The sequence below is a fragment of the Lagopus muta genome, chromosome 21, assembly GCF_023343835.1.
Source record: "Lagopus muta isolate bLagMut1 chromosome 21, bLagMut1 primary, whole genome shotgun sequence".
NCBI lineage: Eukaryota > Metazoa > Chordata > Aves > Galliformes > Phasianidae > Lagopus > Lagopus muta.
In genome coordinates, this window is record NC_064453.1 from 2,990,345 (window position 1) to 3,009,449 (window position 19,105).

The 19,105-nt window shown below is 51.9% G+C and overlaps 2 protein-coding genes across 7 annotated transcripts in view; both read right to left on the reverse strand.

The window, feature by feature from the left end:
- SAMD11 (sterile alpha motif domain containing 11) overlaps positions 1-14,052 on the reverse strand; it is a 118,701-nt gene extending 104,649 nt beyond the window's left edge. For both annotated transcript variants that reach the window (XR_007380858.1, XM_048967870.1), the window contains exon 1: positions 13,134-14,052. The gene's annotated coding sequence lies outside the window, so the exon portion shown is untranslated. The remainder of the gene's footprint in view (positions 1-13,133) is intronic.
- Positions 14,053-14,158: 106 nt separating this feature from the next.
- Positions 14,159-19,105, reverse strand: part of RERE (arginine-glutamic acid dipeptide repeats) — a 168,315-nt gene continuing 163,368 nt past the window's right edge. For all 5 annotated transcript variants that reach the window (XM_048967868.1, XM_048967865.1, XM_048967866.1 and 2 more), the window contains 3 exons: positions 18,345-18,491; positions 17,888-18,068; positions 14,159-16,836 (listed from right to left, as the gene is read on the reverse strand). In XM_048967868.1, the coding sequence (XP_048823825.1) occupies positions 16,803-16,836; positions 17,888-18,068; positions 18,345-18,491 (362 nt within the window). In that variant the 3' untranslated portion in view covers positions 14,159-16,802. The remainder of the gene's footprint in view (positions 16,837-17,887; positions 18,069-18,344; positions 18,492-19,105) is intronic.

Genomic DNA, 19,105 nt, shown 5'->3' on the forward strand with positions numbered 1-19,105 from the left:
CTTCATTAAATATGTTTACAGCTTAAGCAGTCATTTACTAGACGCTCTCCTCCTTCAATGCTCACCCCACCCACACCGGGCCCTTATCCTCCCCAAGGATAAACTCTTACGTAGCTCAGATTCCTCCAGCAGCCACCTCCACCATGGCTGGGTGGGAGCTGCACTCTGTGCAGGGATGCAAAGTCCAGCAGCCGTCCCCAGCCCACCCTGTGATCGGCTCCATCAGCTCCAGCAGGCATTTCAAACCTCCCTGGGTTCACGGCCTCTTTGCCAAACGTGTGCATGTGCGCGCACAGCCCATTAATCCTCTTTACTCCAAGTTTGATTTAATTTATCATTAGGTTTGGATGAGTAATTTTATCCTGCGACACAATTCAAGGTGATAGATGAGACCTCGGGCAGGTGATGGCTCTGCTTCCCCCCTCCTCTGCTCCCCCTCCTGAGAAAGCAGAGCCTGCAGGAGGAGATTCAGTGCTGCTCCACTGCCCAGAGCTGAAGAGCGCAGCCCTCAGCACCCAGCTGCCATGCATCATGCTGTATCCCACCACGCTGCAGGTGAGCACTGCAGGTGCTGAGGGCAGCATGTAGTCGTGCTGTCTCCAGAGAGTGCTCATTCAAACCAAATTAGCCAGCCTGCCTGCCTGCCTCAACCTGAATGATATTCCAAGGAGAAAACATTGCCTCTGCAGCAAGACCCTCGGTACGCTCAAATCCAAACATCGATAATGATGCATTCAGCTGTTCTGTTTTATTAAATTCCTTTAAGGACATGCCTTGGATTGTCGTGGTTTCCAAGCAGGTTGTCCTACTGCCACGCAACTTACAAGTCCTGTTTGACTGCACACTCCACAATGCAAGGACCCAGGGGCAGTCCTGTGTGCAACCTGGCCACCCACTCATGCATGCAGAGAGGTGAGCACATGCACACGCCTGTGTCTGCTGCAATACAACAGACTGACACACACCACACCTTGAGGTGCACGTTTTCATTCATCTCAACACGCACGTCCTTCCATTTGCTTTGTGGTTCTGTTGCAAAGCTCTTTTCGGGTCCCCTCTGCACGCACAGACACACACAGACCTGTCTCAAAGCCCAGCCATGGGCACGGTTCTCACCCAGCTGAGAGCTGCTCCATTTTGTGGTTGCAGGGACTGCTGTGCCCCAATGGCATCCTCTGAAGCCAAACTTCCCTGGGGCAGTGTGGGTGACCCCATTCCTTACCCTGCAGTGCCCCTCATGGCCACCTTGGGAAAGAGTCACAAGTTGGGAGTTGCACAGCACTGCAGCACGCGATGGTGATGTGCCACTTTGGATTCCCAATTACCAGAACCAAATACTTCCATGATCCATGCAGAGCCAGCAAATTGTGAGGCCTTGCTGTGTTAATGGACACACATCAGAGGTTGCACAGTTGAGGAATGAAAGTGCAGAGTGACCCAGGGATGGTACTGAAAGGTACCCGAGGAGTTGAGCACGTTGGAAGTCCCTGAGATCTGGACTTGAATGACAGTATTGATATTACAGTGCATAAAAAGTGCAGACATCAGAGAGATCTAAGCAAGGCAGACTGCTCCTAGAAAAGAGCAGATCTATGGACTGAGGATTGCAGCTCAGGGAAGCAGGAGGAGCATCCCACAGCAGTGCTGGCTGCAGGCGGAGCTGTGCTGGGTCTGCACGGAGGAAGGGGTTAATGAGAACAGAGGAGAGAACAGCACAGAGAAAATGAGAAGTGACATTCTGGCCAACGGAGCATCTCCAGGCAGAGGAAAGGCCCAGAGAACTCAGCGCTTCTATTTTCTGCCCTGCCTGAGGATGAGCTCTGCGCTGAAGCTTCGCCTTTCATCTCCTCCCTGCATTTGAACGGAGCTGTGATGCCACAGTGAGGGTTCATCTAAAAGCCTCTGACTGAACCCACACTTCTTGAGAGCTGCCCACCATCACACAGGGGGAGTGCTGTGGTTAAATCACCATAGGAAGGACTGCCTTCCACCTGCTGCCTTCCTGGGGAATTCCTCCACCTGGCAATGCGCAATAGAGCAAGAAAGCACACGGCAATCTGTAGGGCTTTTTGGTTTTCTGTTGGGAAGGAGCAAACCCCAAAGCCACAGTGCTGACCAGTGCTGCTGCAATGGACACTGGTGTGTATGAGTTTCAGGGAAGGCAGGATGAAGTCAGGACGGCTCAGAAAAGAACCATAACATTTTCCCAGCATCCTTGAGAGAGGCAGCTGCCCCCCTTAAGGCGTGGGACACTTGGAATACTGTCCATGCCATGAGGTTCAGATGAGAAATGAGTCAGTAGTAAGAAAATACGAGAAGAAACACATCTAGCAATAAAGATTCTCATGAGCACGAAGGATACACAATTAAGAAGGATGTATGCATGCTTATAAGCCTTCAGTCCACTTGAAGCAGTAAGAGAATTAACTGTGTACCTTCTCTTCTCCTTTGCCATGAAGGACAAGGGAGAGGCTCCTGTTCAGAAAGCCCTTTCCAGAGGCAATCAGAACACAGCCTCAGCAGGCACCAGAATCTCCATGGGAGAACTTATGACTGGCTTATTGAAGGCCTGCTTAAGGGTAGAACAGCACAACATCAATAACCCAATGCTGCTAATTCAGCAAGACATCTTTAAGGGATGCAGATTGCTGCTGAACAATGAACTATTTACAGTTCTCATTAAGCCCTATCAGCTCGAGAACTTCACCTCAGCCCTTTACAAAGCGGTGAATTTGATTCTTGCATACATACCCAAAATAAAAGCAAGGATAGCAAAGAGCTGTGTGTCAGTTAGCTGACAGCACGGCGTGATGGGAGCTGAGGAATCAAGCAGGTGCTGGGCCAGGGATGGCTAGGAGCATCCCAGAGGTGATGCTAACGGTGCATGTCAGGTACCAGAGTGAGTCAGGATGGATTTGTATCCTTTCTCATTCTCTCTCCATGGACAGAACTGTCCAGCTGGAAAGAAAGCAGCAGTGTGACTTTCACTTCCCCAGCAGCAATGCCAGAGCCAGGGGAGAGCACACCTCCACCACTGCTGCTGCTTGCCATGCAATCACAAGGCTCTCCTGGGAGCACATTTCATGCAGCCTTCACTCTATGTCCAAGCCCCGTATCCTTCTCACTCCAAAAGAAAGGACCCTCGGGTCTTTCTCTGCAGAGCTTCATTCCAGCACCCAACCTGTACTGGTGCATGCAGTTACTCCCCCCAGGTGCACAGCTCTACCCTTGCTCTTGTTAAACCTCATCAGCTTTCTCCCTGTCCCACTCTCCAACCAGTCCAGGTCTTGCTGAGCATCATCACAGCTTCCAGGTGCATCCTCCCTTCTAAAGAGGAGATGGAAAAGGATGGACAACCACACAAACAGACTCTGGGGATGCAAGGTGTGAGCAGGTGGAATTTGGGAATGTCTTCTTCATGCTCTGTAATTTAATTCTGTAAAGCATATTGTAAAGCAATGCGTTAGAGGGTGGTGGGCTGATGCTTAGGGTTTTTTGGGGAAGGAAATATTGACACTGCCTGCTGACTGCTTCCCAGAGGGGTGCAGTGTCAAAGCACATTAGCCTATTGCAAATGAAAAAACAGATGCAAAGTCTGAGGCCTGGGAGAAGCAACGGCAGCCCAAGCTTTGTGCATGCTAATTCAGCTTAAAGGAATACTCTTGTGTTCTTTGCTTGCAAGGCTTTTTTTTCCATCTCTTTGCTCTTTGTAGGAGCAACTTAGAAATGAACACCTCATACAGAGTCACAACCCAACACTGGAAACTGTAGAGAGAGCCCAGGGAGAGAACAGAGCCACCTGAAGGCAGTAAGGCAGCATCAGGTCCTGCCCAGCACTGCACCACCCACCTGAGCTCAGACACCACGTGCATCACGCTGGGGAAAAGAGCAACAAGGCAGCTCCTCCTGCCCACCTGCATGGATAGAGAAGGCATTTTTCCACCCAGCACCACAAGTCTGGATGGATGCAGCATTGCCTTTACCTCAGGTTTAGCTCTGAAATGGAACTTGAGGAGTAAAACGGCAGGACAGGCAGCTCCAATCTTGGAACTTCATCTCGGAGGGAGCCATAAGGAGCATCATTCTCCTGCAGGCAGGATGCAGCAGAGAGCTCCAGCTCTGGCTCTGCTGCTCATGCACAGAGGTGGGCAGAGCTGACAAGGCTGCGGGCAGAGCCCAGCCAGCTGCAGCACAGCCAACCTGCCCTTCCATCTGCTAGGACTGGCTGCCAGCAGCCCTGGGAGCCTTCCCCCAATTGCTGGATAATGCAATGCAGGTGACACAGCACAGTAATAGAAATCCCAAGAGGAGCATCCCGAGGAGTCCTCCGTCCCCACTCCACCCACACTCTGTATGCAGTGCAGGACTGGTTTCCATGATGCTGCTGACAAGGAAAGAAGGGCAGGGAAGCCCCTCACCGGGGCCTGTGGCCGCCTGGCTGTGCCTCCCCGCTGCTCCTGCCCGTCCTCACGGTGATGGATGGCTATTGGTTCTGGCTTCACCCGACACAGAAATCTGTCACCTCATGCCAGGGAGACGTGACAGCAAATCCATCAACACGGAGCCAGCAGGCGCTGCCAGATCGCTTTCAAGGCCACCGGGGGCTGGAACCTTCCTCTCCCCCCCTCCTTTACACAAGTCTCAGTAAATCACCATCTGAACAAACCCATTTGGCCCTTACAGCACGCATCCAAACTCCAGCAGCTCTGAATTTGCGTATTACTGCCTTGCTTTTGCAAATGCAGTTATTTTTTCCACGAGTGAGCCGCTATCAGAGCTTCACACGTGGCCTTTTTTGTTACTACCAAAGCCTGGGTGCAAACTCCAGCAGTACATCACACGTACAAATGCTTTTCCTTCTGCTCCAAACACACTGAGACACGATGACTGTCGTGCTGCTTCGAGCTCTCCAAGCTCCCCATGCTGAGGGATCTGAAGCTGCTTAGCATTCCCCCTTCCCGAGGGCAGCCAGGGGCATCAGCATAATGAAGAGCAGCTTCTGCTCTTGCTCTGCCTCCTTGCAAAGGCACGAGGGGACACGCTGGTTGATTAAGAATTGCTTCTGACAAGCACTTATTCTGCCCAGGATGCAAAAAGGAGGAGGGTTACGCTGGCCATGCCCCATTGCCCCATATTCCCATCGCACCACCTAACCCAACACTGCTGCACAGCCACAAATGCTGCTCTGGGGTGGGACGCCCCACAGGACATCCCAGGCACTGCATGATGAATGGGTTTGCAGGTGCCACGATCCAGCCAGAGGGCTGCTGGCCCAAAGAACAGCACCTTCTTCCTCTACGGGGCAGCCCAGCCCCAGCACTGCTAACCTGCTGTAAATTCGACTGCCTTGGAGATTTAATATTTGAAATGCTGACCCCCTCATTGATTGCGTTCAGCCTTTAAAATCTTTAATTTACTTATTTATTTGGGTTTTCAGCCTCGCTTGCATTTGCAGCTAATTAAAAAGCTCATTAGCCTGCACCCCAAGCCGATTCCCTGGGCTTTATGCACTGTACACCATTCCCCCTGCAAGTCCAAGCCCCGGCTGTGCCTGCTCGCCTTGCTTCCTACCTCCCCAGCTTTATGAGGTGTTCCATATTTTGAATGCTATTCCTCCTTCCCCTGATTATTTTGGTTTTTTTAAGTTACCATTTGCAGCAGCCTTCAGGAAACCCAGCAGCCGTGCTGGCCATACACAGGAACTGCATCTCATGTTCACCCACAGACCCAAAACACTGCCGTGCCAATCCGTGCCAGCACGCTCCTCGTGTTTGCATTCCACGAGGTTAAAACCAAAACCACTGCTGGTTTGGCTTCTGCAGCCATGCCTACAGAAACACGGGAGGATTTCAGACTTTGCAGCCTCCCTGCTTCCCCACATCCACACCCCCTGTCTGAAATCACCACCTCCTCCCCTACTTCTCACCCTGCAGGCTCCTCTTTGCACCTACAAACCCATTCTGGTGCCAGGCAGCAGATCCCCAGCATCTGTGTGCCAGGGGATGGGTCCCACACACGCATCCCCCCCCCAGGCACTGCAGTGCTGTGTCAGCAGCAGGTTATGCATTGCTGCAGGCATCGCTCAGCCTGCCCAAGGCCAAAAGGGCTGCGGGTCACCCCCCCACCAACTCCCCATTGCTTTGCTTCCTTTCTTTCCTTGCTGGAACCCAGCGAGCCGTTCATCAGCCTGGCCTTCGCACAGCTCTTCCCGGTGGTCACGGGCCCCGGCCCTCAGCCAAGGTCAATCCCAGGGGATGTCAGGAACGCTTTGAAAATTAAATCTCCCCAGCAGTCACGAGGCTGCAAACGCCACGAGGCTGCCTGACCTCAGCTGGAACGCGGCAGGAGAAATGCAGAAGCGGCGGCGGCCGTTGGCCTGGGGCTGCCCTTGGGTAACTCCTGGGGAGAGCAACGCTGTGGGGAGCCGGGCTGCAAGCTGCATTGCAGGATCCTGCACCTGGGAGACACTTTGCTTCAGGAGTGTTTCTGAGCGCTGCTGACAGCCAGCAGGGAAAGCAAAGAGCGCAGCCCTGGAGGCAGCAGGCAGCTGCAGGTGCCTTCGAGCACTTTGTCGTGGACACCCTGCAGGTCTTCACAGTCTGCGCCGGAGATGCTCCAGCTAACACAACCTTTTCAGCTTGCCCCCTCCCTGCAGGGAGCCAAACTGGAGGTTCAAGGGGGACTGATGGATGCAGGACGGACAGGAGATGCTTTGCGATTGGGTCCATCTGCCCTCTCCAGTTCAGAGCTCCCAGGGCTGAAATGAGGCAAGCACACAACTCACAGCGCTGTGCTGCAGAGCCTCCCACAGCCTCAGGCCCTGCAGCCTGCAGACTATTTTGGTCTGGAGGCCTGGATGCTTCTGAGCATCACATTTGAGCAGCATTTCTCCTACGCTCCCTCCCTTTTCAGTCCCCCCCCAGAGCAGACCCAGATGGAACTCCCAGCCGGGGTGATTTGTAATTAGGACTCGATGGCTATTATCCCCTGACAGCTGAGAGTGGTATCCAGGCAGCCTGGCGGCCACAGAAAGAATGTAGAGGGTTTAGGGAAGGAGGGATGATGTGAGTGCTTTTCAACCGTGCCATATTGCTCCAGCCTCAGTGACAGCATCCCACCTGCCAGGCCCGATTCCAAGGGCAGCGTCAGTGCAAAAGGGCAGAGCTGGGGAGCAGACTGGGGGGCAGAGAGCTCCCACCCAGCTAGGGCAGCCAGGACAGGACAGGCTGCTGAGCACGAGGTGCCAGCTCTGATTTCAGAGCTCATCCCCAGGTCGGCGCCAGCTGGGCTTCGTGTTGGAATTCCTCTTGGTGACGCACGGCTCCGGAGCGCAGCCTGAGATGGAGCAGGTGCCTGGATTTGCTGCATGCACAGCTAGGCTTCCCAAAACAGGGTCCTCCTGCTTTAAAAAAGCAACGCCTGGATCAAGGGGTCCATCCACGTGTCTGCTGCAGCCCTTGCTCAGATTCTTCCCTGCCTGCTCTGCCTGCTGCCCCAAGAGCTGTGCTTCCTCCTGCTGGAAGGGAGTTAGGGGCCTGGCTGCCCCAGGTCCAGGCAGCTCCCACCAACCCAACCCAGGGAGTTTCCCTCAAGATGGGAAGATCAGTTTGACTTTCCTAGCAAGCCAGCAATGCCCTGAGACGCTCCAGCCTTGCCCTTTGAGACTGCACTCCTTCGCAGCACATCAGGCTTTGAAACAAGCACTAAATCTGTCAAACAAGCTGTAAGAAAAAGGTAAAACCCAACGCAAGCCATCTCACAGGCAGCCTTCACCATCCAAGGACTCAGGACAACAGCAGAACATTAATTAACAGGGGCCAACGAGGGATACGAGTGCACCCCAGAAAACGGGCTGCAACCAGAAGCCATCCCCACACTGTGCACTGCACACCCCTGCAGCACCAACATTCCCCTTTTTCCTGTGCAGCCTGCACCGCTGCTGGCTCAATACAACGTCAGATTTATTCCTGCTTGGAGACCTTTGGGCGGCCTCCCCTGCAGATCACACACTGCAGCCTCAGCACAGAGGTTGGGTAAGGGGGGGGGAACGGAGGTTTTGTGCCCTCCTACACCGAGCACTGGCAAGGCTGGAGGAAGTGAGTCAGGCTGGGGTGGGGGCTGTGGAGCTGGTGGACCCCCCCCCCCCCCGAGCAGCGGCTGGGCTCTGCCTAGGGATCAGTTCCTGTTTGTGTCCCAAGTGAATCATTCCCAGCAGCTGTCACCGTGCCTGCTGCACTCCTCATGTGCTTTCTATTAGCTGAGAAAACAAGCTGGACTGCTCCCCAGCGCGTGGGGCTTGCCTGAGGGTGGGGGGGGGGGGTTGAAGGGGGACCTGGGACAGCTGCTGTGCTGCTCCCCCTGCACCAGGCACTGCCAGCCCCAGGTCACAGGCAGGATGACAGGCCGTGGTGTGCTTGGAGAAAAGGGGCTGCGGGTGTGCAAAGCGTGGCCACGGACTGAAAGAGCACGAAGAGAACAGCTCAGGCTTCAGCCCCCTCCAGCGTGGGTCACTCCCCTGTGGGGAAAAATGCTACGGCTGTGCTTTCCATCCTCAGCCAAAAATAATCAGCGAGCTGCTGGGGGGCAGAGAGCCTGGGGGGGGGGGGAGGGGGATTTCTCTTCTCAGGCTGCAGCTCATAATGAGAAATGCATTCCTTCCCTCCCCACCTCTTGCCATAGCAGGCGCAGGGCCGGCTCCAGGAGACACGCAGTGTGAAGCCCAGACTAGCACTGCTCTGCTTGTCCTACAGACAGACATTCTGCAAGCTAAAATAGGATGTTGGTGCCTTCGTCCCATCGCTGCTCTCATTCCGGCCCCGTCGCATGTAGCACGAGGTAAATGAAAGACCTGCAGGTATGGAGATGGAGGGAAGGGATGCTGTGCCACCAGCAAGGTGGGACCTGGACCCTCCTGGCACCACAGGGTGCCAAACTAAATACAAGCCCGTGTTACAGGGCAGCTGATGCATGCAGGTAGAAGCACATCACGGCTTCCAGCTTCTCTCCAGGAGGCACTGCTGGCTGCTCCAGCACAGCACACTGCTTTCCCTGCAGTCCCACTGCTGACCCTGTGCTGTGACTGCTGTGCTTCCAACCACCACACCTCCCAGCCAGCAGCTCGGCCTCTCTCCAGAGGATGCTCAGAGGAAAACGCAGGTCAGAATAACCTTTCACCCTAAGCTCCTCAGCATCTCCCTGTCCGTGTCATTATCGGCAGGGCTGCAGGATGCCAGGCTAATTGCCGTGCCTTTCAGGCAGCGACGGTGCCAGGGATCGAACTGCTGTCCCCGGGGAGCAGCAGCAGAGCAGCACAGCCCTTTCTTAGCAGAATTTCTCCATTTCCTTGGCTTCAAACCGTGCCTCTGTTCTACCCTCTCTCCGCTGAGGCTCCAGCCGTGACTTCTAGGGAAGCCCAGCTGCCTCAGCAGGTCCAGGCTCGTTAATGAGCAATTAGCTCCTAGCCTAATTGGGCAGCAGAATGGCTAATGAGCCCAGCCACGGTTGTCTGTGCCCTCATTATCCTGCGCTCAGCCAGTGGTAATACTGAACCTCTGTCCCATTTCCGTCATGCCACGATCAGAGCAGCGCCTGCAAGCTCAGACGTGCCGGGCGCTCGCTGCTCTGGGTGTCTTTGCTGCTTCCTGCTGCAGTCCTGGAGCAGCTCCTCACCACCACCCTCCCCCCCCAGCCCCTGCTCCTCCTCTCACACCTCTTTTGGTGTATTTCTATTTGCAATAAACGCACATTAAGTATTTGCACCTGTGTAAGTACAGGTGGACGCATGCACGCCTACCGGTGACAATGAATTCCTGCCTGAGGAACACGAGTGCTGAGCACAGCCACAGTGCAATGCACAACACACCGTGCCCTGCTCCAGCACATGCCACAGCAAGGAGGGCCACCACCTTCCCCAGCAGCCAGGCTTTGGACAATCCAACTCACATCATCGCGCCGCCTGCTGCTGCGCTGAACCGCTCTCCTTCTGGCATTGATGATTCCATCTTCCTGCTGCTCTTGATAAGGCTTTCTGACGGCTGCTGATGGTTTTAAACGGGGCCCCTTCTGCCTCCAGGGCACCTTTTTATATTAGATTATCTCAACACATCACACCCACTTTTTAGTCGCTTCGCTGCCTTCCTGTTAAGAACCAAAATGAGTTTTCAGCTGCTCCTTTGCCCTCGGAGGACTCGTGTGACCTTGCTCTGCCCCACCTAGCGGCTCTCCTCTTAGGTGCTCCATGGAATCGGTCTGTGTGAGGGCTCCCATCGCCTCCAAACAGCCGCACACGACTCTCACACCTCCATGTGAAATTCACTTCCATCAAACCGCGTATTTTGGGACACCCTCACATCTTTTCCTTTGCCATGGGAAAGGAGAAGCACGGTGATGTGCACAGGACTGACAGCAGCCCCAGGCTCCATGGGCACTCAGCAAGCACAGCACAGCGCGTGCTTCCAAGTTTCTCCTCTTACTGTGGGCTCCTCTTTCTTAGAAAGCTTTTGTGCAGCCCCGTTTGTCCCTCCTGGCTCCCCACCTCCTCTAGTTAATATCTTACTTATTGCATCCCAGTGCTCACAAGTGAGCTCCTTCCCCAGTGGCTGCTAATTAGATTGGGTGTCTTTCCAGAGCCCGTGGATGCAGACAGAACACAGGCACTGCAATTCACAGCAAGCACTCAGCATCTACACAGACTGCCCAAAGACATCACCTGAATGGATGCATTTTACCCCACGAGTCCAGGTATCAGCAAGCAGAACTAATATCACGTTTAACCTAGCACTCAGTCTCTACACAGCATTAACAGCAGCCATCTCTCATCCCCTGCAGACGGGGAGGACAGGCTGCCCAGCCCCACGCAGCATCACACAAGAGGCAACTCAAAGCAGGCCCTGCTAAGGACACATGAATTTCCTCCCCCCACTCCAACACAGGCTGCAAAAGCTTCCCAGGAAAGGCTCCAAGCAGTTGCAGCAGCGCTCCCAGTCCTGGGGACACAGCCTGCAGAGGACCCAGCACCAAACACCAGCAAAAGCTCTGCCTGAATAAGCAGGGCAACCAACTGGGACAAAAAAAGGCATTTCTCTGCTTAGATTCAACATCAAGACCGGACCCAATGCACATTCTGCTGGCGGATTTGCATGCACAAGTGGCACCTTGCACCAATTCAGCACACATCTATACACACACACACAGTGCATTCACAGACACAGACACCACAGGTGCTGGCTGCTGGGTCCCTCTGCATCACCCATGGCTGCTCCATGCTCCAGCACAGAGCGCTCTCTGCAGCACTGACAAACACAGCTGTACTCCCAGCACAGACAAGGCTCTGCTCCAACCCCCCAAGAGTTTGCCACCGACAATTAGAGATATTGCAAAACACAGCTAATTACAACCGTCATTAATTGGCTTTCAACCATTCTTTCTGACCGACTGCTGCGAGACCCCCAGCTCCTGGAAACAGCCCATGGGTACAGAGGGCTGCAGTCCTTTCCTGAGCATCTGCTGCCATCAGGTGGAGAACATCAGCCTGGCACCCACGGCTGGGAAACAGGAGCCAGGATTCAGGGCGAGCCAGCCTCTTTCCCTCTGTTTTATCCACAGGGAGAGCAGAATGGCTGGGATGCGTGGCAGAACCAAACAGAACCTGCATGGATTGGGGAAACCACTGACCCAAGCACATCAGGGGGCTCCCAGGGAGGCCTGGAGCCATGGACTGGTCCTCTCTCCAATGGGCTCTGTGCAAGGAGGTCACCCAAAACCAAACCCAAGAGCTGTGCCCACCCCACGCAGCCTCACATCATTTTCCCCTTCTTCTATTTCTCATTCCAGCAGAGGCACCAGCTTACAAAACAAACGTGGCCTTATTACCCCAGAACAACACGTTTACAATAAGCATATAAAAGACCATTTCTTAATGGGGACGAATTGATTGGGAGCATTAACTGGTAGCCACTTCTGACAGGCAGCCCAAGGCAGGGAACCAACATTTACATTTAGATGAAGGTGCTCCCAACAGCTCCTGCCCCCAGGTTTGTCTCCAGAAGGAATGAGTGAAAGCAGGAGCTCTGCTGTAAGCAGCTCAGAAGGACAACAAAGGAAAACAGTCCTGTGAGCACCACTGCTAACACAGTGAGCTCTGAAGTCACAGCATCAGCAGCAAAGCAACACCCAGCAGTGACACAAGAGCACCAGCACCCCGATGCCCCATTGGGTACAGCAGGGTTTGATGCACTGACTCGGTGATGCTGCAGAGCACCAACATCCCCCACCAGTGACCAACAGCAGGCAGCAGTGCTGGCATTGAGAGGCTCCTTCACACCAGGACTATGCAATGCTTGAACGAATAAAAGCAAGAGATGCAAGAATAACCAATGCAATTATGCTTCACTGCTTGATCTGTCAGAAAGGAATACATATCCTGCCATCAGCTTCAGTCCAGTTTCCAGTTGGAAACCGAACCACCAGAACAGGGAAGAAAGGGAATTATTTTCACCTGGGTAATCAATACCACCTGCAATAAAACTCAGAGCAGGCCAGGCCTCAATGCAGCAGCTTGGTGGATGGAGGAGGGTAGAAAAAGGCAAATATGAAGCTGTAGCTGTGCATTGTGATGGATGCATTCAGCAGCACTACCAGGCCACGAACATTTGATTCCCTGACTTCTAATTGCCTGTGCTTGGCCAGTGAGTTTCATCCAATCGATCTGCAATGGCAGGCTTGCATCTCACACCCTGGATTCATGGTCTGCTCCAGCAAAACCTCATGCATGCAATGTGAAACGCAGTGCTGCTATCACACAAAGCTCTTTTCCAAAGCCAATGCCCCCATCCCACTGCAACTCCTCCCCATGCACACGTTTCCCATGCAGCATGCAGCCCTGCAGCTCCGTGCAAGCCAAGCAAGGCTGTAAAGAGCCTTTATGCTGACATTGCACAGAACAGCACCCAGGAGCAGAAAACACCCAGCAAAGCCATCCACAGCAACAAGACCCATTGGTAAGTCTTATGCTAAGCCAGCTGTGCATCCTTGCTGTGCTTTGGTGCAAGGAAAAGCCGCTTTGTTAACGACAGAGCTGGGCGTGCGCGCAGCAAAGCAGGGCGTGCTTTCAGCCTCCCTCCCCCATTGCACACCTGTTGGCACTGCACGAACCGGGCTGTCCGCAGGGGTCCATCGCAGCACCGCAGGGTCGTCGGCTGCCTGAAGGACACTGAGGGCCGCTGCCCGGTGCCGCATTGCCGTCCACAAGCATGCAACACGCCGAGCTTTCCTCCCAGCCCGGCGGTCCGCATGGCAGCTGGCCACGGCTCCGGCCCGCCCGCGCACTCTAGAACGTTCCAGGCCCTCCTCAGCGCGGCCGCCAGGTGGCGCTCGCGCGTGGCGTACGCGCGCTGATTCCCGCCCGTGCCGCCAGGTGGCGCACGTGAGCACAACGTCTGGTAATCCCCGCCCTTGCCGCCAGGTGGCGCTGGTGAGCGGCTCGCGCCGCTGCTTCCCGGCTGCTCCTCAATGCGACGCCCGTGTTCACTTCACTGGCACAAAGTAACGCCTCTAAGAAAACACGAGGCACGAAAATCCTCCGTTCCTTGTGTATATATAGCGTACCATTAACCCGAAGTGAAGGCTACCCGTCCCCTTGAGCCATCAGGATTGGCTTTCCCTTCTGTATCCTCCAACACCTTTGTTTCATATGCAAAATGAAAGGAGATGACAGCATGCAGCCTTCCCCGCTCTGCGAATGCGAGCAGAGCTGAAGGACCATCCTGGTCTGCTGCTCTTTACCACCTGATGCAGTGAGAGCTCCTTTACCCCCTGTGCTCACAATGCATTACCACCGCAGACACAAACTCCCTGAGGTCTCACCAGCCCAACATCCCTCTACATCCATTCCTTCCCATCTGCCTTCCCAACTCGTGGCTGCAGAGCACACAGCAGCCCTGGGCAGGCGCTGAGTTCCGGAGCTGGACGTGGTGCTGCTGTCTGTGCTGTGTGTTAGAAACAAAATCATCTCCAAGGAGGAAAAAGTCAAGCAAAGGAAGAGGTGAGATGAGCCTTGGAACAGCAAGAAGGGCCGTCCCACATTTCTCTGGATGGAAACAGGCTTCTCCTACCCACAGCAATCAACAGACACATCTGCTTGCAGGCAGAACCTGGCTGCTGTAGTGTAGCTTGGTTTTATTTATGTCCACAAATATTTCAAAAAAATTACAAAATACTCAAATGGAGAGAACACAGAAGTCACGATTTCTGGGTTTCTACTCTGTTTACACTGTGTTATCCCATGGCAAACTACTCATATATACATTAAGCTTCAAGATATATATAAATGTAGCAGTCAGAATGTACACTCTGCTGTAACGGTGCAGTGAAACAAGCTCAACCATGACGACACAGAACAAGAGAGACTTCTCAAAAAACACGAAAGCAAAATTGAAAACTGAAGAACTTTCAAAACTGAGGAAAAACAAAAGAGAGATTTCTGAAAGAAAACCAGGTCTGGGTTGTTTGAACAGGGCATCCAACACCAGGATGGCTTCAAATGCCACTGCAGACTAAAGCTGTAGTTAATCACAGGTCTAACATGGAAGTTTCAGTGCTTTTTTGCTGAATGATGTGAACAACAAAAAAAAAACCCACAAAATATTGGTGCTTGTCTAAAAAAAGCTAAAAGCAAAAGGTAAAAATGCTGCTAAGAAAGGAGTAATTCACTTTCGGATGCCAGCACAGCAGTGCCCAAAGGAAGCCCACCATGCTGGGTGCCACACTGACCTCACAGCCTCCTCATGCCAGCACTGGCTGCTCCTGCTAACGCCTTCAGAGCTCGTGCACAGGGCATGGAACTGATTAAATGCTACTGCAGTTCCTTAGCGTTGCCAAATCTGCAACAGAGGACACAAGAGGTCAGCAAGTGAAGTCACCCTCCTCCCCCTCCCTTATATTCTGTACGTGGGCCTCGAACACCCTGATGTTGAATTTGTCACTGGGTGCTACGCAACACCTTTGGGCACTGATGCTGACGCTGCTTCGAGCCCCACGTGGTGTAAAGCACTGTGCATGCCTTCCATCACAACGTGTCATTAACCACAACTCCAGCACACGTGGCTCAGTACAGTCCTATGACACAACCATCACATTTATAACAGTCTACAACAGCAGAGAGAGAGTGCTTGTGAGCTGAGAGAGGAAATGGGGAAGCAGATGGCCAGCAGATGCAGATGTCCATTGGCTGCACCACCCTCTGCCCTGGCAAAAAGAAAATAAAGAGAACAACCAAAAAACCAAACCAACCGAACATGGAACAGTAGGAACACATAAAACCTCTCTGCCTAGGCAGTCAGTCTCTAAAATGATGCTCCCTGGCCTCCTGCGTGCCCCTCTCCTCTCACCACCACGTGGGAACCAGCCAACAGGAGTTCTGCACGGACCTGTTGCGTTGGAGGCAGTAAATATTACTGTCCATGTATTATGTGAAGCCCAAAGCAGTGAGTTCCTGAGATACAGAACGGTTGTGGCAGTTAAAAAGTTTTTGCTTATAAAAACGGAATTCAAACAGTCCGAACGAAATGCAGACTGCTCCTTGCAAAACAGCTTTAAGAACACTGAGTTGTCCAGTCCTCCTTCCTTACAAATGCATCAAACACAAGAGGCCAGGGAGAGCAGACCTCCAAAACTATGCACGGTATGAAGTTCTGGCTGTGCTACTTTGAGCCATGGAGCATTTTAAAACAGACATTTTAGGGTTATTTCTTTGAGCTCTTAGTTATCCTATGGGGGACAGCCTAAAACCAGTGTGGTTAGATTGAAGTCCCGAAGGGTAAAAGAGGTGTAGGATGGCCATGCTGAAGACCAACCCCTGAAGAAGGGTCAGTGAGCTCCAAGGGACACCTGCACTGCTGAGAAACCCAACTCAACAGAAACCAGCTGCGTAACAGAGATGTAACACTAACAGAAGAAACAAAAAAACCAACAACAGTCATTTGCAACATTATCCCTGCATCTCCCTTTAATGCTTATTGTTGATAACAAGCCAAATTTCAAGCTTTTACCCATTTGAAATTATTGATACCCATTGTTCCCTTTAATTAAAGGGATAACTATATATATTTTTCTTTTATTAAAAAATCAACTCTGTATTCTGTCAATACCAGGTAGGAATTCACAACGTGTGATGTTACTGAAAAATCAACATAAACGTTTCTGGAGTTTCGTTTCGTTTCGTTTCTCCCCTCTACCCAAAAAAGTTATTTACAGACTTAAAAAGCCATGCTGCAGAACTGAGCTCTCTCGAAAATTATGAAGATTTCCTACAATGTATTAAAATAAAAGTAGATTTTTATTATTATTATTATTATAGCACTTGGATTCAGAGCTTGTTATGTCACCTACTTGCAATCCTTGTTTTTTTTCTTTTGGAAGTAGCTAGAGATGCACTGAGTGTCTCCTCACGCACAGTGACTTGTTGGGAGCCCAATCCTAGCACCTACTGAAAACAAACTAGTAATTAAAAAAAAACCAAGGTTGCAGGAAGTTCTCTGAATGTTCCACACAGTCCTGTATTTTCAATAGGCTTCTGAATACGTTGTCATGCAGGGAGACCCACACCAGTCTTGAGAAATCTTCTCTACAAATGAACGCTATGCTGATAAGTCTCTACTTGTTGGGTGGTTGTTTCTGTTTTAAATATATAAAGAAATCTTTATAAGATATTCTTTTCCTTTTGTAGCTCTTATTGTATGTAAAAATGTTCCACTCCTTCCCAAGGACTGGGGTTTCCATAGCCAGCATTACAAATAAATAATTTATTACAACTGTTTGTCGCCTTCTTTCTTCAGCCGACTGAAAGAGAAAGAAAACTCATTTTAACAAACCAAGGAGGTGTCATGACACTTCAGTGACAGCATGCCTTCCTGCCAACCTCACCTGGGCGCCCTGAAGGGAACAGAGCCTGCAGGATGGGCTTCTGAGCTCTCAGCACTAAATGAGGACCGCTGTAACAGCGGCGATAACAGCGGCTGCTGTGGGAGGAAGCGATGACCTTTCGCTCCTTACAAGTGTGTGAGATCACTCGTGCCAGCTCATCAAGCTCCAGCTTGATCTGCAGTTGCAAGTGAAATGTCACTCAGCTCCAGGCACAGCGGCTGCCCTCGTGGCATAAGGCCAGTGGGTGATTTTGGATAGCAGCAGCAAGTACAGAAGCATCAGAGTGAAGCAGTGCAAGGCAGGTCTTTAATGTGCTGCTTCCTACACAGCCCTGCTACCTGCCGACACGTGGAATGACCTTTGCTAGGTGCTGAAGGCTTCCTCTTCTTAGCTGACATCTCACTCAGTAGCCATTGCCCAAGAGGAAATAAGGTGCTGTGAGACAAGGCAGGCTGAGAAGAGAACCACTCCACTACCTGCACTTGTACAGCACTGTGGGGAGTAGTGGGCACTCTCCAATGTTAATTCAGGGTTCACATTCCTCACACACCCCATCTCCTTTTCCCTTCAGTCATTTCTTAAGACTCACTGATTTACGGAACTCCTTGTCGCTGCTTGTTCATAAAGCTCTCACCCACCTTCCTCCTCTCAAGGAAGACAAAGCAATGCAGAAGCAGCAATCGTAACAAGAATCACACTAAAAAGCCCAGATGGAGGTGACTCAATTCACTCAAGCCTCGTGCCAGCAATGCGGGCCCAGCTTTCAACCTGCCCTATCATCAATGCCCTAATTAGGTCTAAGGGCCCTAATTAGGTTTAAGGCCAGCTTCACCAACCTCTCTAAGTGCATCAGGCCAATACCTCAGCACACAAGAAGAAGGCATTCGTTCACAAGAAAAAACAGATGGAACACAGACAAAGATGAAGGAAACCTTAAGTTCCCACAAGCCCCCGTGGCACCTCTCACCTGTAATAATCTTCCTGACTTGGTAGATGACCACCATGCATGTGAGGATGCCCATGCAACCATTGCTGCTCCATTGCCAGTCTCTGCAGCTCTGCTGACTGTGCATGCATGGCCTGCAGCTGGTGGGCTGCGGACATCGGAGGTGGAATGGCACCAGGCAGATCCCGAGGGTAAGGGGTACCTACAACACAGAGTTGTGCTCTTGTACACTCTTTTGCTATGAGGTCTGCAGAGCTGCCTCACAAAGCCCTTTTTTTTTTTCCTTTTTTTCTTTTTTAACCTCCCCTAAAACGGAGACAGCAAACAAAACAAGGCAAATAAAAACCCACTTCAGTTGTAAGTGAAGTTACAGCTCAACCCCGCTGCCACACCTCCCAGGAAATGCTCGGAGCCAGAAGAAAAGCTGACAGCTCAGATCAAAGGGCAGCCTCCAACAAGGACCATAAAATGCTCTCACCAAAGACTGGATGTCGGAGCATTTCATGCTCATGAGGTGGCTGTCCTAGCAATGGGTTGGGGATGGTCCCAGGTGGGTAGGGGAAACGTGCCAAATGGGGTCCAGCTGCTAACGGATCCACCAGCGGGTGAACAGGTCCTGCGGAACCTTTAGAAGAAGGAAAGAAAGAAAGCAATCAACTGCTTGGGGAAGCATCACTCACTGCTGGGAGATCAAAAGCCCTGTTACCACTTGAGCTGGATCGGCATTTGGCCTAATTGGCGTGTAATTACCGGGAGCTCAGCTCCATCCAATTTGAAACCCACTTTTCTATCCTGAAGTGTTTGAAGTGACATCTGCTTGCCAAACAGTCTTAATTGTTAAAGCAACAACTCGAGGCTTTCAATTTCTACAAGAACAAGAAATCCACCAAGTGACAAAAAATAAAGTAACAAAACCACCCAAGCTTTCCTTCCATCGTCCCCATGTGCACTGCAGCACAGCTTGCTTGCTGACCAGCCCTGCTCAGACCAGGGCAGGTGAACTGAGAAAGTGAAACCTGTTCAATCCTGAAAACTTAAAAAAAATATGTCTGTTCTTACCTTTATTTGGTATTGCAATTTCTCTCCCCTGTATGTATACATAGATACATACTTAAACTGCTTATATAATTAACTTTCCCCCAGTTTAGAGTGCACTGGTATTTAGCACACACCTTAAGCTGCTTGTTTCTGAACACAATAAACCTGTTCTTCAGTCCCTACTTCTCAGCCACTTGTTCC